Source organism: Talpa europaea (assembly GCF_964194135.1).
Source record: "Talpa europaea genome assembly, chromosome: 11".
NCBI lineage: Eukaryota > Metazoa > Chordata > Mammalia > Eulipotyphla > Talpidae > Talpa > Talpa europaea.
In genome coordinates, this window is record NC_140078.1 from 641,915 (window position 1) to 664,385 (window position 22,471).

The 22,471-nt window shown below is 68.1% G+C and overlaps 1 protein-coding gene across 1 annotated transcript in view; it reads right to left on the reverse strand.

The window, feature by feature from the left end:
• CDH4 (cadherin 4) overlaps window positions 1-22,471 on the reverse strand; it is a gene marked incomplete at both ends in the record, with an annotated part of 123,483 nt that overhangs the window by 21,265 nt on the left and 79,747 nt on the right. Inside the window, 2 exons of the mRNA XM_084246592.1 lie at window positions 11,932-12,105; window positions 18,178-18,404. Coding sequence (XP_084102718.1) covers window positions 11,932-12,105; window positions 18,178-18,404 — 401 coding nt within the window. The remainder of the gene's footprint in view (window positions 1-11,931; window positions 12,106-18,177; window positions 18,405-22,471) is intronic.

Here is a 22,471-nt window from a genome sequence, read left to right on the forward strand (position 1 = left end):
GTGCTGCCGCATGGCTCCGCTTCACACGCGCGCGCCCGCCACCCGCTCCGCTGCCCAGCCAGCCTCTGGGCCGCGGCCGCTCTGGCCGCTGAGGGCCCCTGCCCCGCGTGGCGCTTCCAGCGACGGCCTAAGTCCCGAGGACTGAGCACCCCTCCCACGGGGACCCTGAGCACGTCGGCCCCTCTCCTCGGGCAGCGTTGAGCCGAAGCAGACTGCACCCTTCCTGGAGCCCCCGGGGGTCTCCAGCCGCCCGCAGCCACTTCTCTGTCTAGCAGGAAGCCCTGACCCCCTCAGCTGACGCCCGCCCCTGCCCTGCCCAGGTCCCCCAGGGAAGGCAGGTGTGCCCACCCCGTAGCCCAGGACCCAGACGGGCGCGTCCGCTCTGCAGCCCAGGACTCGGACGGGCAGTTTTCTTTTAAAATCCGACTCTCGTGGCGCGTGGGGCTGAGAGCAGGACTTTGGGGTGACCGGCCCCTTCCCGTGGCCCTCTGTCCACGCCGATGAGGGCATTGGGGCCTGCCCGCCCTGCACAGACAGCGCCCCCCACGCTGTCCTTTCTGCAGGGCCAGGCCTCTGGGCAGGAGGTGGTGGAGGGGCCTCTGGAGAGGCCGCCTGCGCGGGTCCTGGCCCAGCCGGGGGCCCCGAGGGCGTGGGGCTGGGTCTGCCCCACGAGATGGGGGAGGGCTGGGTGTGGGCTGCTGACCCTCCTCCAGCTCCCCTTTGCACCAGGATGGGGTCCCGACACCCCAGCCTGGCAATGACCCTGCTCTCGGTGAAGTCGGCTCCTCACCTCCCGCCTCCCTCCGAGGCTGCTGGACAACATGGCCGCCGGGACAGACGGTCACTGTACTGGGTGAGCGCGGGTCTCCCGCACGCCGAGCGGGGCCGCACGCCGGCAGGCGCGGCCACTGCAAACAGGTAAATTATTAATGAGATGGATCTAAAAATAACTCGCCAAGCCCCACCTTCCTCCCCGGAGAAGGAGAAATGCGCAGTGATGTCTGCAGCCGCGGCCACCTCCCCACTGCCCGGGGCTGATTCACGCCACTGCTTGCTGCGAGACCCTCCTAGGGGCGAGGCATGAGGGGGTCTCGAGGGGTGAGGGGGCCCTAACGACTCCTGCAGGACAGTCTGCCCACACCTCTGGAGGTGGACCAAGTGGCCGGTGCACTGGCAGCCCCGTTGCGACCCCCTGGACCCAGCGGGAGGTGTGGTGGGTGCCTGAGGCCGAGCTGACCCCCGCTGCCTTGTCCTTCTCCTGACAGGAGACTGCTTGTGGGGCAGGCACTGCTCCTCATGGGGAAGGTGGCCCTGGGGCGGCGGGGAGTGGGGGGCAGAAGCTGGGGCTGGCTGGTACCTGGGCTGCGTCCAGACGGACAGGGCCCAGTGCCTGGAGACACCGCAGTCTCTGGGCTGGGGAGAGGCCTGCGCTCACCCCGCGGGGTCCCGGGAGATGCCTTGGTGCTCTCTCGGTCCAGGGGCTCTGGTTTGGGGGTGCTCCCAGTGGGGAGCCCACCCCCCGTGCCTGAGAACAGTGTGTACCCCCTGTAGCCTCTGGTGGCTGTCTTGCCCCTGGGGATGGAGCCGGCACAGCAGGGCGCCAGGCAGGGTGTGGGGCCGGGGCCCCTCAGTAGGAGCCCGCACCCCGCAGGGGCTCCCTGGGTCACATGCTGCCCGGGTGCCTGTGGGGCGGCCCCTCGTCCCTGTCTCACAATATGGGCACAGGCTGGGCCTCAAGCCTCTCGGGGTGGCACCCGCCCTGGGGGGCTTTTACGCGCAGGCCGCTGCTCGGGTGTTGAAGCCACTTATGGAGACACGTGGAGGGGGCAGAGACGGGCCGGGAGCCCCAGAGCTGCCCAGAAAGCCCAGACCTGGCGGTGGGCACAGAGGGCGTGGGGCCAGCGTGGGGAAGCAGAAACAGCATTTCCTGCCCGCACGGTGCCGTGGATGACGTGGCCACTGCAGTCATGACAAGGACGCGGCCGCCGGCCTCGCTGGCTGCCCGTGGACGCTGGGTCTGGGGGCGACACAGTGGGGCGCGCTCTGAGGCTGGGAAAGGCGCCTTTGGCCGGGCGGCTGCAGGGAAGCTTCCAGATTGCCTCTGCCCTTCCATGGCGGAGAGGCCTCTGGGGGGGCCCAGGTCCGACCCGCAAAGGCCCCAGTGGGCTCCAAAGAGATGCCTGGGCCTCCGTGTTCCAGGCGCCTGGGAGCTCCCGGGGCACGGCCCGTGAAATGGCCTCCTCAGCCCACTCGCTGGCCGGGAGCAGGGGCGCCCCGAGGCGCAGAGCGGCGGCTCCCGCTTCCTGCCCCGGCCTGGCCGAGCTGCTCATTTCTGGGCTGACTCTGCATTTGATAATCTAGGATTAAGAGTTTCAAAGATTTAAGACCAGAAAACCAGTGTTCCTAGGGCTTATTTTAATTCCAGCCTGGAATCCCCCTGGAGCAGCCTCTGGGCCTGAGAACATAATCCTTGCGACTTTCTGCGCAGCCCCCCCTGCCCCCCGCGACAATGGGGGGGTCGGCTTCCACTTGGCGGGATTTGCGGCATCGGCTCTCGGCCGGGAGCGGGATTCGGACGCCCGAGGCAGCGAGGGGGTGAGGCCGCCGCGTCCCGTTTCACCCGCAGCCCCTGCCACGAAGCCAGCCCCGCAGCGGCGGGAGTGTGCGCAGCGCCAGCGGGCAGCAAACTCACCCAGGCGCCGCGCTGCACCCACGGGCGCCTCCCCCGCTCTCTCGCGCAGGCAGACGCTGGCCCCTGCTGGTGGCTGGCTCAGGCGCCCAGGGCGTGGGTCTGGGGACCGCCCGGGGTGGGCTGACTTAGGGTACGGGCCTTCGGGTGGGAGAGGGTTCTGGGGCTTGAAGAAGCCCCGTGGCTGGCAGCCGGGGCCAACCCAGGCCCCCCTCACTGGGCGCCGGCCCCCCTCAGCTGCCCCCCTTTGGAGCCACCCAGTGACTGCAGTGGCTGGGAGGGCGTCAAGACCGAGGGCCGCTCCCCTGGGCTCAGTGCGGGGGTCCAGGGCCCCGCCAGCCTCCTCTCTACCCGCCCCGCTCCCTCGCCCCTCCCTCAGCCCAGCCTTGGCCTCTCCACGGAGCCCTGCGAGGCCGAGGCAGCTCCTCCAGGGAGGGGCCCTGGTAGGTGGTCAGCAGCCTCCAGGGCCCATGGGGCAGTGTCCACACCACCTGCCTCCCTCCCCCTCGCCGGGCTGGGCCATGTTCTCTCTGTCTGCAGGTCACTGTGGCTCCTGTAGGCCTGAGACAAGGGCTTCCCCGTGAGGCCGCCGCGCCCCCACCCATGAGCCCGCCAGTTCTGTGGGGCCACCGCGCAGGACACAGAGGTCTTCAAAGAGAGTCCCGGTCACCCCTGTCCTGGCAGGCCTCCAGCAGGCGTGTCAGACTCAGAGCCACGTCCACACCCTCGCCAAGGTCTGCCATGACCCCCCGGCCACCCGTCTCAGGCTCCACAGTCAAGGCCTGTCTGCCCAGCTGCCCTGGGGGGCGCCTGCCGCACTCAGCCCAGCCCTGGCCCCTTGCGCCACGGCTGCCTCCCCGTCCCCGAGCGCCGGCCAGTCCTGGCGTGAGAACGCGTGGGCACCACGTCCGTCCTGGGCCCCTCGAGGCGTGGCCTGTCCCGTCCCTCCCATGTGGGGCCGGTGCAGTCACGTGTGGTTCGCGTCCCAGACCACGGTTTGTCCCTGCATCCAGGACACCCTGGACGCCCCCCTGGGGTGACGGGGAGGAGACCGGAGGCAGGGACGCCCGGCCGAGGGCTCAGCGGGGCTGTCCGCGCGGCGTCCCGGGGCGCAGGTGCCGGGCGGCCACGCGCTCCTCACGCTTCCTGCTGGTTTTAAAAATTGAGCAGTGGTTACATAAATGTCCTTTCAAATCAGCTTAGTTTTAGAGGGAGCTGGTTGAAATGACTCCCTGGGGAGACCACGGCCTCTGCGCAGCCACAGCGGAGGCAGGGTTGGGCGGGCAGGGCTGGGGGAGGGGAGGGCTGGGGAGGGCCGGCGGCGGCAGGGCAGGGCTGGGGAGGTCAGGCGAGGCCAGCGCTGCCGCGGGTGGGAGCAGCTCGGCTGGGGCCGGCGCGGTGCTGAGGAGGCCGCGAGGCGCGGGCTGGGTGGCGCTGTCTCGGGTCACCCCAGGAAGGCCTCTGCGGAGCCCCCCTGCTGTGCCGAGTCGCCGCGGAGCGGGAGCCCCCACCTCATTAAGGTCAAGAGCTGGCCCTTCACGTGCCCACGGCCTCCAACTGAGGCCAAACGAGGCGTCTCTGCCACGGGGGCGGGTCGGGGTGTCTCACGGCCGTCACAGCTGCCGTCGCCACCCCTGAGCGCCCAGGGAAACAGGCGTCCCCGCCAGGTTCCCCGCGGGGCGGGCGCTGGGCTCTGAGATGCGCTGGCGGCTCCGCCTGCCCCTCCGGCCCGTGGGCTCCGCCAGGTCCACGTCCACGCCCTGCCTCGCGCGCTGGTCCCGCCCGGCTGCCCCGGCGAGCGTCGCCTCCGGCCCTCGCGTCGGCTCTTCTCCGTCCCTGCCTGGCTCGCAGCCGCCCGGCACTCGGGCAGCGAGGGGACGCGTGCGCAGAGCCCTGTGCGTGCCTCCACGGGGAAGGCTGTTCCCCCCCAGAGTCCTTCAGAGCAGTACTTTGCAGAGGCTCATTTCCTTATAACCCGCCGAGGTGGGGGGGAGAGGGGCCAGCCCCACGAATGTGGGGATTCGGACCCCAGCCGTGGCCAGGCAGCACCCACCTTGACGAGGCGCCTGGCCCCACAGGCAGGCCTGCAGGGGGCCTGTGGGGTGGTGGACCGCAGGTTCCTGGCCTCTGGGCCCGGAGTCTCTGATGAGTGTGTGTGGGGGCCCACGTGCCGGCAAGAGCTGCTGTGTCAGCCCTTGCTCCAGGAGACAGGTCCTGGCGTGGGGGTGGGGGTGGGGGGCGAGCCAGGCCTGGGCCTCCTGCCCTCTGCTTATGGGGTCCCCAGCTTCTCCTCTGCGGCCCTCAAAGATGCGGGGCCCAACCCCTGGGGCCTGGGGAGGTCAGTTGCGCCACCAAGGAGAGTCCGCAGCTGTGATTGTGTCAAGGGGCTTGGCATGGGGCTGCCGTCCAGGCTAGCCAGGTGGACCCCAGATGTGGACACAGGCCCTTACAGGGGGCAGGAAGAGGGGGCACCGCATGGGGGTGTGGGGCCCGGGCTGGAGGACGCAGCCCTGGAGGGGTAGCAGGCCCGCGCAGGATGCAAGCAGCTCCACAGCGGGCCTCCGAGGGACAGGCTCCTGGAGAAGGTGTCCCCGGCTCTCTGCAGCCTGGAAGGAAGGAGCATCCCAACGACGGGCTGGGGTTGGGAGAAACTGGCAGGAAGGAGCAGGTTCCGCCGCAGACACCAGCTGTCCGCTGGGGGATGCCAGTCGGCGGGAGTGGCCTGCTGGCTGGGGCCTTCCTTGCCAGCCCCTGGGGCGCTGGCGCTGGCCCGCAGGCTGGTGCAGATGAGAAGGTGTCTGGGGGAGGCCCCAGCCACAGAAACTCAAAGCCCTAGCTTCACGACGAGAAGCCTCGTACCCCCAAGCACAGATGGGCCGTGGCTGACCCCTGCCTTCCAGCTGAGGCCACACTCCTCACCCCGAATCTGCTTTCCGACCAATAAACGTGGTTCTCCCGCCTGGTCCCGCCTCGCAGCCGGTCAGTGTCAGCTTCTCTCCTTTCTCAAACGCCTGGGGTCGCAGCGCTGGGGCCTCTGTGCACACCAAGCAGCAAAGTCCACCCTCACAAGCAAGTCTGTGGGTGGAGGCGGAAAGGCCTGCGAGGGGTGGCCGACGCCCCCGGCCAGCACAGTCACCTCACACAGAGGCGGCGACGGCGCGGGATGGACGCCCCTCCTGAGGACGGGCTGCTGCCGCTGGGCCCTGGCTCCCGGGCGCCCCCCTGGCCAAGGGCCGGCCCCTCCCACGGCAGCCTGGAAGCCCAGGGGACGGGAGTCCGTCTCTCTGGGGAGGTCCAGTGTCCTGGACATGAGCGAGGAGCCAAAGGCCTGCCTCGGCCCTCAAGACCTCCTCCTCCTGGGCGCCGCCCTCCGGTTCCGAGGCTCCACGCCCCAAAGAACCAGACCCCCTCCCTGTGCATCCTTGTCCACACTTGTGGGGTCACCTGGCCTGCAGCCCTGGGGCTCGGGGGGCTGGTGGGAGCTGTCAGCAAGTCCCCGTGAGCGGCCCACTCAGCCAGGGCAGGTGTTCAGAGGCCTCATCCCGGGCGCCTCAACATGCCAGCCGGGCGCAGCCGCGATGCAACGGCAAAGTTACATCTCTGAACATTAAATTAATGATGGAAATCTAAAATATTAATATATTCTAATTGAATATTCCCCGATAAATTATCTGAGCATTTGCAGCAATTTGATTTTACTTTCATTTCTTAAGGAACTTTCAGCTGCATAAATACAGCCATTAAAGCAATTCAAGAAAAGGAACATTTTCTGCTCGGGTGAGGCAGGACAACACGAAGCCTCTGCGCTTTCTTCACACGGGCCCCGGGCTGCGCGCGGGGCCCACAGCCGGGGCCTCCTCCTGCCCCCGCAACGCCCCCCGCAAGGACACTGCGAACTGCCCGCGGTCTCGACAGGATGCCCCAAGACAGGGTGAGTGGCTGCAGGGGGTCCCCAGTGCTGGCCCGGGGGCTGCTCCTTCAGAAGCCACACCCGTTGGGGTGCCTGACCCCGCAAGGGGCCTCCATGGCAGGTGAGGGCAGTTCAAGTGCCCCCCTCTGAGGAAGGGCACGGCTGTTTCCATGGCAACGAGGCTCTGGGTGCTCAGGGGCGCCCTCTGGTGGTGCTGCCCTGGGGCCGCGCCGGCGACCCCCCCAGTCATCACCCCCAGCCACTCAAACAGCAGGCGAGGCCGGCGTGGGAGAAAGCCCGGCGCGGTCGCTGGGCAGGCCGGCGTGTCCAGCAGCTCTTTTTGTAGAGTGGCCGTTGCGAGCGATGGGGCGCGGAGCCCCCGGGGTCACCTCTCTCTGAGGTCTGCTCCTTTCTGTCACCGCGCAGAGCCGGCCTCGCTGGACTTCACTCTAGCCGGCCCCTGCCATGCTCGGCGGCTGGAACCTCTGCTCAGCCCTTCCAGTCCGCAAGCTGTTGCTTTTCACCGGGTTTTTTGGAGCCTCAGTGCAAGGGGCGCAAGGGGGCTGGGCTTCTAAACAGAGTTTGGGGTCCTCATCTGTGGCTACATACGTTACAGGGCTTACCCCCCACAGCCCACAGCTTCGCAGTTTTAAACGTGCCCGGCCGGCTCCTGTGCGCTGCGGCTCCACAGGAGATGTGGCCGCCGGCCGCTACGAGGGCGTCTCAGAGGGAAAGCTGCGCACGCACAGATGTCCCGGGGCCGCCTCCGTCTCTCGGGGCGGGTGTCCCCAGCAGCCCCCCAACTCCCACAGCCGGGGCAGTGTCTCCAGCGCTCTCGCTGTCACTGGGCGTGCTGGCCCGACGCCCCCCACAGGGACTGAGCGCCCAGCTTCCCTGTGCTCGAGGGTGGTGCCTCCAGCCCGGCGTGTCCCCGAGGGCGAGAGAGGCCGGGGTGGAGGCGGGCGGGAGTCGTCCGCTCTGCCCATTTCATGCGCGCTCTGGCCGCTGGGCGGGCACTCCGCAGGGCCTCTGGTGCGGCGGGCACGGCCCACACTGGCAAGACAGCGACAGCTCCACCAGGGTGGCCGGCCATGGGCGTGCTGGGTGCCCCGGGCCTTGAGAAGGGGTGTCCTTGGACAGGGGCGTCAGGAGCGGTGCTGAGGGGCGAGCCGGGTGCAGGCTCCCGGGTAAGCAGGGCCGGCACCGCTGGAGGTTGTTGGGGGCGGAGTCGGCTCAGGGGCCCTGTGTGACCCCTGGGGAGCTGGGCCCTCTCGGGACAACGGGGAAACAAAGAAGGGGTCAGCACGCACCCTGTTTCTGGAGGCCCCCATTTGCATGGGGCCGTGGGACTGGCCACCCGGTGGTCACGTGTGAACACGTCAGACTCCCACACGGTGGCCAGGTGGGCTCCGCACAGGGCGCTGCCCGCTGACCCGGCCGGCGCTTGTGGGAGGACGCGGGGTGAGAGCTCAGCCGCCCGTCACGGCTTCCTGTGAACCCTGCGGAGTCAGGCCTGGGCGGGGTCCGGGGCGGCCCCCACACCCCCACTCACACTGCAGACCCCGCTCAGGGCACGGGTCAGCGCCTCTCCTGCCTCTCCTGCCTGCCCGCTGCTCCCCTCAGCAGTGGATTTCGGTCCTTCGTCCTGTTCTGCTCCCCGCTCTGTCTCTGGTGACTCCTCTCACCCTCCCGCGCCTCTGGCCTGTGCCCCAGCTCTTGTATAAATAAAAAATCTTAAAAAAAAAAGTTTGCTTTTTATCCTCACTCCGAATCTTGCCAGGGGTCAAGCTGAACCCACGTGCGGGAGACGCCCTTGGAAACCCGCGAGCGCAGAATCCCTGCGGCGGCGCGGACGGCTGGACTCCGAGGACGCGCAGAGCCGGCCGCTGGTGGCTCTGGGAGGCCGGGGAGGGGCCTGCCCCCCACCTGACCCGCACGGCGCTCGGCATCCAGAGGGGTTCCCAAGCTGTCCCTGGGGCCCAGACCTGGAATTCCGGGGCCAGGGGGTCCGCTTGCCTTGGACGGGCGCCCCCTGCCAGTTCCCAGGGTCTTTACCCGGCCCGGGCCGCCCTCGGCTTGGCCAGCCTGGGCTGAGCGCTGCCTCCACGCGCTGCTGTGCCTCCCTCGGCCTCCTGCTTTAGACCGGGGTCTGGGGCGGTGGGCAGAGTGGGGGCCACCTCCACGCTGCCCCAGGACACGCAGGTGCCGGCAGCCCAGCCCACGACAGCCTCGTTCCGTCCCAGCCCTTTCCTGGCACAAGCGGGTTGGTGGCCCCCGGCCTGGCGGAGGCTGCAAAGGGACACGACCGTCCTTCCCAGGAAAAAGCCGTGATTAGCAGAGGGTTTGGGAGGAACGTTCTGCCTTTCTCCCTCCCACTTTCTCATTTAACATATTTTATCAGAATGAAATGCCTTAATGAGCAGAGAGCCGCAGCTGATCCCAGCTGAACCCCCAGAGTGCGCGTCCCCCCCAGAGAGCCGCACTCCCCCGCTGGGACTCGAGCTGCTTCAGCTGCAGCCCGGGCGCGGGCGGGAGACTCAGCCTCCTGCAGCACAGGAGGCAGAAAAGCCCCCAAACCCTTGTCTGTGCTTGGTGAGGAGCCTGGGGGAAGGCGGGCGCGGGGAGAGGCAGAAAACAAGGTCAGCTGAGTGTGTGTGCGCGTGTGTGCACGTGTGTGCGAACCGGCGTCTGTGGGCCGAGCGCTTACAGAACGGCGTGGCGCACCTGGGAGTGAGGGGCAGGTGAGGAGTGAGGGGCGGGCGGGGTCTGGGGAGCAGGGGAGGGTGCCCTCCAGGTCGCGGCGATGTTGCTGCCCTGGCCAGGCTGCGCCGCTCCCGCCCCGCGCTCCGCGGCCCTGCTGTTGGCCAGCTGGCGCCAGGCTCACGCTGCCCGGCCGGACTCTGGTTTAGAGATGGCAACGCCAAGAGGCGTCTGGGGACCGCGCCCACCCCTGCTGCTCACGAGAGGGGGTCCGCTGCTGGGTGGGGCCCATCCCCGCCTGCCTCTGCGCAGACTTGACCCAGAGCGTGCCCCGTCAGGGCGCAACATGCCCTGTGATGCCCCTGCCAGGAGCCCCTCCATGGGGGCTCGCCCAGGTTAGCATGGGAAGGACGGGAGGAACGTTCCACGTGTCCGGCCTTGTTCTGCTGCCGCCGGCTCAGGCTGGCCCAGCACCCCGCAGGGCCCCGGAGGAGGCCTCGCCCACCCGCCCGGGCGCCGGGTCTGCGGTGTCAGGCTATGCCCCTTGGGCGAGACCCAGCCCCGCCATTGTCCTGAGTCAAGTCCCATCGGCGCAGTCTCGACCGGCAGCTCCCCAGCGACGGGCGGGCGACGGCCTCGCTCTGTGGCTCTGCGCGGCTTCAGCTGCCCGCCCTGAGCCGGGTAGCCCTGCTCCGCTACAAGTGGTTCCGGTGGTGGACACAGAACCGAGGCCCGCGGGGGACAGCTCACGCCCCGGCCGATTCTCCTGCTCTGAGGCTGCCCGGAGGCAGGGCTGGCCCGGGGGCTTCAGTGCCGCCCACCCGTGGCCTCGCCCGCACCGTCCCGGGCCGCCTGCTCGGGCCCAGGCCCCGTCCGCGCTCCAGCAGCTGCTCTCCGCCCGCTGCTGGTCTGACGGTGACGACTGCAGCACCCAGCCGTCTCCTGCTGGAACACACTGACCGACGTGAAAACGAGTATTTGAGGGAAACGATATTGAGTGAAGGAGGGTGCGGCGCGGGCCCCTGACGGTGGGGGCCGGGGGCGGGGCGGGGTGGTGGTGGATGGGACACTGGTGTCCTGGGACGTGACCCCCCGTTGGGGTTCTGGTCCGTGAGTCCCTCCTCATCACGCGAGCTCCGGGTGATGCCCCAGAAAGCCCGCCCGGGGGTGACGGCCGGGGCCGCCGCTGTGGCTCGTTGGCCGCGTGTCTCTGCTCGTGACGGGAGCAGCACCCCCACATACCCCCACACAGGTGTGGCCATGCCCCCCACGTCCCCCGCCCCCACCCGGGGACGTGCCCCCAGCAGTCAGCTCCAGCCGGGCGTCCTGCTGCTCAGCTCAGCTCTGACGCCAGCTCCCTGCAGACAGCGCTGGCGCCTCAGGTCAAGGGCTCAGTCCCACGAGACACCCCAGCCCGACGCCTGCTGCAGGTCAGGCTCCCGCCTGCGCTCAGGCCACTGGGTGTAGCGGCCAGAGGCTCGCGCCCCTCCTCGCGTCCGATGAACTGGCTAGAGCGGCCCACAGCACTCAGGAAGGGCCGGCCAAGAGGAGGCGGGCACTCGGGAGCCGCCAGGCGGAGGAGTGTGCAGCCGGGGCCCGGGGGCTCTCGCAGGCACGGGGGTGGGGGTTGCGGAGCCCCGGGCCTCCCACACCTCCACATTCCCGCGCTCCGGGAACGCGGCAGCTCTCTGAGCCCCGTGCTCTGGGCTCATCACCGCCGTTTCATCAAATTACTGTTGGGCCGGGCCACGGCTTCCTCCAGAGGGAAGCAGCGGATGCGGTGGATACTTTGGTTATCGAACACAAACTGGTAAAATGCATCTGTAACCGGCCCCCCCGAGCTGAAACCCGCCCCACACAGCCCTGCGTTCCCTCTGCCCACAGCTGGGCCACCGACCAAGTGCTGCTGCTGTTTGTTTCCCAGCCTGGCCGTGGGCATCCGTGTATCCCGAGGGCCTGACCACCGGCCCAGGCATGGACAAGAGCCACCCGCTGGCCTCCAGCGGGCCTCTGCCCCTCTGCCAAGCCCCCCTTCCTGCGCCCGCCCATGCCCCCGCCAGTGAAGCCCAATTCTTTTGTCCTCCAGGGCCCTGCACCCCGGGTGTGAGGGAGGCCCGATCCCCTGGGCTCCCTGCTGTGCCGGCTGCTGCAGATTTACTCATTTCCCCATCACCCCGGACAGCACCCCTTCGGCAGGTGTGCGCGCCGCAGATGGGCCTCCGTCCCGGAAACACACGCCCCCGCCCGGGAAAGGACCTGTGTCCCGAGTCTGTGGGGGTGGGACAGGCGGACACGGCACAGCCCACCTGCACCCCTCTCGGGCTGAGACGCCCGACTTCTCACCGTGACCCTGACCACTGGGACAGGGCGCCCACTCTCGGCAGCCCAGCCGTAACTGGACAGTGTCGATCATCGGGCCTGGGAAGGGGTCAAAGGCCAAAGGCCACGACCTGAATCCCTGCCCCGCCAGCACCTGAGAGAGGTCGCTCAGCTCCCGGCGGGGTGGGGGGCTGCTCCTGATTCCCCTCTGTGGGCGCGACACTCGGCTCTGCCGAGCAGGGGGCCCTGGCCCCCCGAAGCGCTCGCCGGCCCCCGTCATCCTGGGGGTCTGAGCCGGCGGGGCCCCACTTACCCTCACGAGCTGCTGTGGGAAGGGGCCGCGCGAGTTTTCCGGCACGTTGATGGGCGGGATGACCCAGTCCCGCTTCTGGCGCCGCAGCCCGCCCGGGCTCTGGCGCGGGGGCCACGGCAGCAGCGTGTCGTTCAGGGCCTGGGGGGCAGCCAGGGCCGCGCCCGCCTTTCCTTTCTGCAGAGGGCAGAGAGACAAAGCGCCGTCACGGTCTGCACAGACCAAGGACACCGGGCGAGGCCGGGCCGCCGGAGCCCGCGGTCGGGTGGCTGGGAGCGGCCGCTGGTCCAGCCGGCTCAGCCTGGGCCGGGACGAGCTGTGACGAGAAACGCGGTTCACTGTTTGCCGGGCTGGGGGGCCACCCCCGCCCGCCCACGGCCAGCTCCGCCGTGAGGTCGGCCCTTGACCTGCCCTCCTGTTAAAGGGGGCAGCGCAGCCGTCCAGGTCCCCGGGCGGCAGTGGCCTCTGGAGACGTTCCTGACGGACACAGAGGTGAGCCCGTGTGCCCGCGGCGTCTGGGCCTTACCGACCCCCAGATTTACTGCCTCCTCCTGGGCAGCCCCACGTCTGCTCCTGGCTCCAGGTTCCTGCCCCGGAGTGGGCGGGGTGTGGTCCCGAGTGGGCCTGCGAGAGGGCAGAGCCTGGACTGGCCCGAGGACCCTGCTGGGGTGATGGCCTGGCCTGCGCCCGGCCTCGGGGTGCTGCTTCTGGCAGCGGACGCCTGTGGGTCACCTCTGCGCAGCAGACTCGACTCTTCGAGGGCTTCCAGGCAGCCGTTTATGTGTAAAACCTGCTTTATCTTCATTTGCTTGGGATGAGTTTGCATGGCGTTAATTTCCCCAGTGTTGTTTAAATAAATTGCACATATTTGCTGCTATTTTAAAGCTGTGAGACAAATGTAATAACAAAATCTGGTGAAAATCGGTGCCAGACCTGCACAGGCTTCGGCTTGGAAGACGCACCCACGGTGGGGGAGACATCAGCCAGGACGCGGCTCCGGACCAGCCCGTGTGCCAGCGGCCGCCCCGCCCACCCGGGGCAGCAGGGGCCGGCGCCTGGACTGTCAGTGGTCGCGGCTACTGTCACCGCTGCTTCCCACAGGACGCGCGGCCGCCTGGGGGGGACGCGGCGCTGGGCGCTGGTGTGGATGCCCTGGGCGGGACTGGCGCTGGAAACCATCTCACACCGGGGTCTACAGGCGCAGGCGTGCACGTGCGTCCTCCAGGTGTGCATCACCAGCCATGCATACAAGTAGCCACATGTCTTCGGTTTGTGGGCACACGGGTGCGTCTGTGCGTTTCCCGTCACGTGTGTGCAGGTGTGTGTTCCCTGCATGCCCGCAGCAGGTGTCCAGCCCACACGGGCACACACGGGTGCATGTGTGCATGTTTGCACACGTGTGCCTGTGTACACACCCCTGGCCCGGGCACTCCCCCTTCAGCCTGCAGCACGGCCCTGGGGTGCGCGGGGTGGGGTGGAACTGGCTGAGGGGCAGGCCGGGAAGGGGCCGTGAGGAGGTGGCAGCCTCGGGAGGGTGAAGGCATGGGCCTCGGGCCTCGAGGGAGACCCGCCCTTCCTGTAACCCCAGGCCTCGGCCCAGCGCCCCCGAGGACTTGGGCCTATTCTTTCCCTCCCTCGGGGCCTCGGTTTCCCCACTGAAGGGGTTGGGTGAGCTCGGTGCACTGGGGCTATCTGCACCCACGGGAGGGCCCCCGGGTCCTCCCGCAGTGACCTGTGCCCCAGCCCCCCGCCCCGTCCATGCTGGCTGGCGCCCGCCTGACTATGATAGTGGACAGGGCTGGGGCGCTCTGGGGCCTCCCCACCCCGGGGAGGCTGGCCACCCCTGTCTGCCATCGTCGCCATCCCTGCCCCGACGGGGTCTCGGGGGTTCCGCGGTCTCACCCCAGTGCGCGCGAGCTGACCCTGGGGCCCAGGCCAGTGACTCCGTCGTCTTGGGGGTAGCAAGGACCCCTCAGCCCAACAGTGGGGTGGGGCAGGCCGGGGGGCCCTGCCCTTGGGCGCCCTGACTTTACCCGGCCCCAGGGACCGGCTGTCGGGCCAGGCTGTCCTGGCCGGGGCGGGGCCAGGCCTCTCAGCAGCCGCCTGGGAGGGGGCGAGGCCGCGAGCTGGGACAGCACGTGGTGGGATGAGCTGACGCAGGGCCCCTCGACCTCCCGCTCGGCCTAGGGCGGCAGGGGCCCCCCGCAGGGCCAGGCTCTCGCCGCTTGGCTGGGTGGGCGCTCCGAGCCTGCCTGGCACCGTCCTGGCGCCAAGGGCGAGCCCGGGGTGTGGGGGCCGCGGGGGGCCCGGCCTGTGTTCGCAGCGTCCTCGCGGCCGTGGGCCAGGCACGTGCCATCCGGGACGTGACACCGGCCCAGCGCCCGCAGATGTCAACCCCACGGCGGATTTGGGCCGAGGATAATGAAGTTTAAGAAAGAGGTGCTGGGACCTAGAGACAGGCCCGCGCTACCTCACCCCCACTTCCCAGGCACTTGAGAGCGGGTCTCTCTGGCCTGCCGGCGCGCACATTTAAAATATTTAACTAAGGAATCGTCTGCGGCTTTGGCCGGTTGCCATGGCAGCTGAGGACGGACAGAACAAGATGGTATTTAACCAACACAAAACAAAACAACAGAACGACATCCCCGCTCTCCAGCAAACAGCACGGGAGCCTCTTGAAGAGACGCTGGCACGAGTTTGCTTCCGAAAAGGCTCGTGAGGCTCTTTCCTGCGAGGACGGCAGGGCCGGGAGGCGCGGCCAGGCCCTCCCGAGAGCGGAGATGTTCTGGGCATTCCCTAGAAACCACACAGAAAGGTTTCTGGAGCAAAAGAAGGTTTCTGGTTCTCCCTGCACCTGTTTGGAAGGAGAGCGTGAGCCGGAGCTGCCTGCCCGGGCTGGGGCTGAGCCCGGCCTCCGCGCCTCCTCCCCCAGGCAGCCCTCCGCCCTTCCCTCTCCCGCTGCTCCAGCCCACTGGACCTGGGGCACCCACCTCCCCGCTCCCCAACTCCGCCCAGCGCCGGGTAGAGAACTTGCTCCAGAGAGTCAGGCCGACTGCGTTTAGTCAGGAAGCACCTTAGACAAAACACCCTTCAGTTAACAGGAAAAATACAATCACAGCAAAAAAATTAAACCAGCGAGTTAAGCCAAGAGCTATTACTTTTTTCTGGAGTTGTCAGGGGCGGAACTGAGTGGACTCAGGCACGTTGGTGCCAATTAGTGAGACAAACGGTCGGTTCCGCCAGCGTTTATCACGCCGGAAGGCTCGGTGGGCTCAGCAGGGCCTGGCCAGGAGCCGCAGCTCCGGCAACTTTCACTCAGCAGGGCCCTGGGAGCTGGGGGGGCTCAGCCTCATAAATCTGCCCCATCTCCGGAGGGGGGTCAGGGCCCCAGCTGCCCACCCGTGCACACTGGGCATCTTCAGAAGCAAGAGGGGCTTGTTTTTATCCCCGCCTGGAAGGGGAGCAGGGGCCGCTGTGGCAGCAACACAGACCCGGTGGGGGGCCTGGAGCTGAGCTCGACCCCCATGGGCCCCACCATGGGACATGCCTGCACACCTACACATGTGCTGCTACCACGCGCCCATGTCCACGCCCATGCACACACATGCACACTCATGCACCCCCACACAGGCACCTGCACCCACACACAGGGGCGCACACAGGGGACATCCAGCCTGGCTGCCGCAGGGCTGGGGCCACAGGGAAAGAAGTGACGAGGCTGACAAGCAGAGGCCCCTGCTGTGGCGCCCACCTGAGTCCTGGCCTGCTGTGCCCCCACCCCCGAGTGGCCCTGCACCCTGGGGGGTTTCAGGGCCGGGTCTTGGCAAGTCCTTGCTGGCACTGGAGGCCACATGGCTGCACCTAGAAGCCTTGTGGCGTCCACCTGGGGACGGATTTCTGGTTGGGGGTTCACATGGGGCCGGTCTCCGGGGCAGGGAGTTCTGGCCTGTGTGTGTGCCCAGTGCCTGCAGCCTAGCCCGGGGCACTAAGATGACATTTTGTGCCCCCAGTTACAGAAGCCCGAGATCAAGGGGCAGGCAGTATGTCTCCTTCTTGGGGAACCTCTGTCCTGGCCCCCGCTCCCGGCTGGTCAGCAGTCTTTGGGGCCCTTGGCTTGGCGCCGCATCACCCCTATGTGCCCTCCTGGCCACCAGGGTGCTGCCGGTGCTGTGTCCAAACTCCCCTTCCACAGGCCCCCTGGGCTGGGTTTGGACCACCAAACGCAGGAGCTCACTCTGACCAACACACCTGCAGCCCCGTGCCAGCCCTGTGGCGAGAACTCCGCGGGCACACGGGCAAACTCACGCCAGCTGGCTGCCTGGGCTCCCCCGGCTGCCGTGTCCACCCTCACGCCTGCATGCCAGTGGCTCCAGACCCAGCACTGGCCCATCAGCAGCGGCTCCTCTGCACATGCCGGCTGACGGCCCAGCCCGGCGCCGGCCGACGGCCCTCCCGGCTGCTGGCGCTGGGACCTGCTCGCTCCCCGGGGCAGTCCCTCTCCTGGGAAAGTGCGACCTCATTTGCATTTTCTAATTGAATTGCTATCAGCCTTCCTGCAAGACTGCACAAAAAAAGTCCTTCCAGATCCCAGCACTGCCTGTGTTACCCACAAGAAAGCCGCCGTAAATAGCTGCCGGGGAGGAGGCGCTGCCAGACGCTCAAGGCGCATCTGACTGTGAAGCTGTCAGTCTTGCAGCTCCGCTGCGTGGCTGAGACGCCGCCGGCCGGGCTCTGGGGTCGGGTTCCCACGCCAGGCCTGGGGGTGCTCCCTGGCCCTGCATCTCCTCCTTTGCGGAAGGGTCTGTGTCTCTAGAACCTTCTGCCAAGGGAACTCCTGCTTCCGAGGCCCCTCCCTTCCCCTCTCTGGACAGCTGGGAGCGCTCAGCGTCCACTTCCTCGCCCGCCCCCATACGGGCATCTGAGCGCCCTGCATCGAGTTGACGCAACCTAATATGTCCACTTGCTTTCTTTTGATTGCAACAGTTAATGTATTTTCATTTATTATGCTAATACACTGTGAAGTCTGCCATCTTACTCAAAGAGCTATACAGCCATTTCTCCTCGCTTGCATTTTGGGGATTGATAAATTTTATTATTCTGTTTTTCCATCTATTATCTTAGAGCTGAATCCGATGCCTCTTTTTTTTTTATTTGAAAATTCACATTGATGACAGGAAAAGGAACAATTGTATCCTTGGAACACCCTGAAATACACCGCCCGAGTGCACACGGTGTCGTCGGGAAGCTGCGCAGCTTCAGGCAAGAAGCGCTGCCTCGCGTGAAGGCCAGGGCCCGGCGCCGTGTCAGCAGAGACCCGTCAGGAAGGCAGGGAGCCGGCACCTGCCGCCAGGGTCTCGGGGGCAGGCCTGTCCACCCCCAGTGGGCTGTTTCTGTGAGGGCCGGGGACACGAGACCAGCTGGTCGGCCTTTGGCATCGAAGGCTCCTCTTAGGCAGGTCCAGCCAACCAACTGTGGGCAGAAAATCTGCACTGGGTAGAAGGTCCTGGGTGGGGGGTCGTCCGGGTAGAAGGTCGTTGTGGTAGAAGGTCCACCTGGGAAGGTTGTCGGGTAGAAGGTCGTCCAGGTATGTGTTGTCCGGGTAGAAGGTTGTGCTGCGCGGTCGGTGACGGCACACCTGTCCGCGACAGGCACGGGTATGTTTCTTGCCACGGTTCCCTGAGCAACTACTACACAGCGTCCGCCCGTGTCAGGTGTCTAGTCCACGTGTGCTGTTTGTGCACGGAGGACGCGCCAACGCCTGGCCAGGTCTGTGGGGCTGGAGCATCCTCTGGGCCCCCTGACCCAGGGCCTGTGTCATCTTATAACATGGTTTTATCAGTTTGCAGGAGGCGAGCAGACCCCGGCCCGCAGGCCCAGGAGCCATGCAGAGGGCTGGGGCTGGATTTGGGGTCTGAGGAGCCTCGTCCTGGATGCGTCGGGAGGAGAGACCTTTCGGGGTCGGAAGGTGAAGCCGCCCTTGCGCCACGGAGGGGAAGGGCCGGGGGGCTCGGGGACCGGCCTCCTGTGAGAAGGGCTCCCTGTTCCCGGGGCTTCTGTCTCCTCCTCCACCCGTTGCTGTCGAACTCGCGGCAGCTGGCGCCCTCACCCCCCAGGGCTGGGCCCAGCTGGCTCCAGACCTGACGCGCCCCCGGGGGCCTGCCTCCGGCTTCTACCCAGCATCCCCCCCCCCCCCCGCCCCCGGCGTCCCTCCCCGCCCGCAGCCCCGCACCTGCCCGCAGCCTTACTTACTGCATTTCCGGGGTGCGAGGGCACGGCGGGCGCCACCCGCAGCCGCACCACAGCTTCCCAGCGCTCGGCCGTCCGGCGGTCCCGCGCAGCGACGGTGAAGGCCACCTGGCCAGAGGGGATGCGCAGCTCCCGTGCCGCGAAGACCGTCCCGTCCAGCCCGACTCTGAAGTCCAGGCTGCTGCTTTCGTACTGCAGCCCCTCGGTCCTCGCGCAGCTGCTGAGCTTGACTGCAAGGGAGGGGACAGGTCAGGGCTGGTCGGGCGGCCACAGCACAAGGCCCCTCGGGGCTGCCGTCCTGCTCCAGGGGCCGCTGGGGCCTCAGGAGCCCCCCTTGGAAAAGCCGAGGGGCTCCCTTCCTTCCAGGCACAGTGGCCGCCATTTCTGCATCTCCGCCCGTCGCCCGGGGATGGCCTGTCCCGCGCTCCCCTCCTGTGAGCACCCCCCACCCAGTGACCCCAAGGCCCCATGGGTCTGCGTCCCCACCCGCGGAGGCTGCGGCGGGAGGGCCCAGTGCTCCCCGAGCACTTTCTCACCAGCTGCGGGCCCGACGCCCCGGCTCTCGCTCCAGCTGGGTGGGGCCGGCAGGGGGACGCAGCCACCTGGGCCAGCAGAGCCCCTCCCAGGATTGGGGACGGGGTCAGCGGTCCCTCCACCCGGCCAGGAGGGCCTCGCTCCCCACCCACCAGCCAGGACATGCCGACTGGGCCTGCCCTTGCCTGGCCGCCAAGCGCAGTGGAGCCCGGAGGGCGCAGGTGGCGGTGGTCGCGCCTCTCCCCGCGCGGCGCGGGAGCCACGGGCCCGACATGTCCCCTGGAGGGACGAGGGTGCGCGGGACGCGGAGGGCTGCGCCCGAGGGCTGGGGCTCTAAGCGTTTTGCTGTCGCAGCTTCCACGACTGAATCATGCTTATCCGAGAAACTAGAAGCAGCTCCTGACCGTGACACCGGCTGACGACTTTCCCCGCGCCCGCCTGCCTTGAGAGAACAGATACCGCGTCTGCCCCCTTGTCTGAAACGCCTCACCTGAGCGGTGTCCCCGGCCCGCGCCTCCCGCTTGTGGGTGGAAGAATGAAAGGTTTTAATGTGCTGACACCAGCACTTGCCCTGTTGGGCCGCGGGACCCGGGCGGGGTCCGGAGCCCCTCGTGGGGGGCTGTGCGCTCGGGCAGCTCCGGCCCAGGAGGGAATAACTACCTGTGCCCGCGAGAGACAGAACATTCCAAACGGCTCTGACGGCACCGTCTGCCCCGACGGCAGGCAAATTAGAGCCAGCAACCCCCCGAGCAGATCAGTCGTTTGTGACGCCGATGGTCACCGACGAGGAGCAAGAGGACAGCCCGACGGCGGCGGGACATCGGCCCAAAACACATACACGAGCCCCTCCCTGCTCGGAGAGCAGCTTCTGGCACTAACGGAATCGGACGCCCGCGGGAGGCTCGCCTTCTGTTCAGGGTTAAATTAACGCCGGCGTTACATATTAAAAAAAAAAAGCAGCCGCCACGATGGTGACACCTCGGGCGAGTGTGTTGGCGGCTGGGAGGTGGGAGGCGCGCCCCCCGGGGACCCCACGGCAGGGCTCCCGCGCGGTGCGTCCCAGCGCCCCTCTGCGGCCTCCAGCACGGCGTCCGGGCGACCCCGGCTCCAGCCCGCGTGGCCGTGAGAAAGCTCGGCTTGGTGATGGCCGAAGCCCCGCAGCTCCCGGGCCAGGGCGCGGCTCTGCTCGGCCCCGGGGTCCCGCTTCACCCCCGGCCCGCACGCCGGGGACCGGCTATCTGGAAGAAGCGACTAGAACCAGCTGCTCCCGGCTTCGGCTCCCTGGCGGGGGAAGGGTGGCCGAGGGAGGGCTCCGCGCCCAGCAGGCCACACCCCCTCGTGGCGCCCAGGAGGGTCACGCTGACCGCGCGCCCGGCCCACAGCCAGCACACGTAGGGCTCACCGCGGTGAGCCCGGGCCAGGTCAGCCTGGGGACGACAGCTCCGGCGAGCCCCAGGGCCTTTGCACTCTGCGCCGGGTGAGGAGGCTGCCCAGGCGCCCCGTGCGGGGTTCATCTGGACTCGTTCTCCTCTGCTGTCCGGGAAGTGAGCCTGGGCTCACTGGCTGGAGGGACCTGCAGCTGCTTGTGGAAGCTTCTAGGCCTTCTGCTGCCTCCACCCACAGTTCTGCAGCTCCAGGGGCTGGGGCTCCAGCACGGACCCCACCCGACCTCTGTCCCCTGGGCCTGGCGCTGTGCTCTGGCTCTGCGGCTGGATGGTGCAGGAGGCCCCGCCAGGCTCCACCGCCTTCCCGAGGACAGTCTGGGCAGCTGGGTGGGTCTGAGAGGGACGCCCCTTCTCCCGGGGCCTCTGGGCACAGGTGAGCTCAGCCGTGACACTCATCACCCGCTTCCCTTCCGGCGGGGTCGTCCTCACGCACACGGCCCTGAGTGCCGGCCTGAGTGCTTGGCTGAGCCGCTGCGGCCCCGGCCTGCCTGTCCTTCGTCCCTCGGGGTCAGGCGCTCGGCTGGGCCGGGCCTGAGAATGCCGGCACGGGGTAGGGGGCGCCCTAAGGCCGCGCTCACTTGGGAAGCTGCGCTGACATGGGGCGTCTGGTGCCAACGTCCACCTGAAATGGGGCTGAGACTCCGGGTGGAGCAGCACGCGGCACTGACCCAAAAGCTGGTCAAGAGGCACCGCGAGAAGCGAGGGCCCAGGCTAGGCCTCCAGCCGCGTGGACGGAGCCTGTGCCAGGGACCGCCCACCACACCCCCTTCCTCCCCGCCAGCACCCGGCGCCCACTGCGGGCTGGCACCCCGCACCCTCCAGTTGTCCAAAATTCCTGGCCAGGGGCCCTAGGAGTGGACAGGGCCTGGCTACTGCCGCTGCCGGAGGGCGACATGCTAGAGACAGGCCCTGGACCAGGGGTGCTGGTGGGGAGACCGTGGCTCTCAGCGAGCTCAGCACCCCGCCCGGCTCTTTGGGGTGCTGACAGACACCGCGCTGACAGCTGGACGCGGGCACCCTGGATGCTGGGAGCCTGGACGCCGGGGCCTGGGAGCCGGTGGTGCAGGCTTCAAACACTCGAGCAGGACCCGCTATTTTTAGAAGCGCAGCCTCTCCTCATTAGCGCAGCGCATCAGGACCCGCTAATGAAATCATGTGCAATTAAGGCCCAGGTAGGGGTGGCTCTTTCCTGTCCCCAGAGACACCTGCCCACCCCCTCCTCTCTCTCCTCCCTCCCCCAGGGGCCTCCAGACCCGCGCCCAGCTGGAGGAGCCACCTCGCCTCTCCTCCCAGTCTCACGCTGTCCAGCCGTCTGCGGAGGACCCGGCTGCGAGGCCTGGCGAGGCTGGGGGTGCCTCTGACGGGGACGGGCCCTGTGGCGGGGTGTGTGTGTCCTGGCCCCGGGCCGGGCCGGCACCGTGAGGACTGTGGCCCCGGACTCCGAGACCAGTCCATCCACCCACCCGCCACACCCCTCAGGGAGCTCTGTCCTTCGGTGGGTGTCCCAGGGGCCACGCCGTGCTCCCTGGACTGTGCTTCCAGCGCAGAGAGCTGGCCGGCGTCCAGGGCGGGTACTGACCACAGGAAGGAACGTGGCAGGGTGGGCGGCAGGGGTGGTGGGGGCCCGGGGACGCCGAGCAGCAGAGTCCTGGACGTGGCGCCGAGTCCCGAGGGAGGGAGGCTGGGCCAGGCAGCTGAGGCTCGACCGCGACCGCCAGCAGCCCGCGGTGCTGGGGCGGGGATCCAGAGGGTCGGGGCAGATGGGAGCTGGGGTGCCTCGTGGTCCGCTGGCAGCCAGAGCCAGCACGTGTCCACGGCGCACTTTCCTCCCGGCTTAAAAATATCAGAATCTGCAACTTTCCTCAATTTAAATCTGAGACAAACATGGGGGAAGGAAACTTGCGTCCCCCTGTCCTGGACGGCCGGGTCTGGACACAGGGCCCTCCGATGCTGGCCCCTGGCCGGGGCGGGCACCTCACTGCGTCAGGAAGGGCCTGCGAGTCAGTGGACACCCCACCACTGCCCAGGGCCCTCCCGAGGCCACCGCCCAGCTTCTCCGAATGCTCAGCTGCTGGGCCTTCCAGCGGGGTTGGGCAGAGCGGGGCCTGGCCTGGGCTGTGAGGGGCGCACCCACACTGTGGCCGGATGCCCCAGCCAGGGCCTGAGGGGCCGGCCCCCGGGAGGAGGCCCACACCTGTCTCTCTGGGCTGGGACGCGGCTGCGGCGTCAGGACCGGGGACGTGTGCTGGGTGTGGGCCGACCCCCCGCACAGCCCGGCCCGAGCAGCTGGCCCCGGCGCCCTGTGCTGGTTGTGCTGG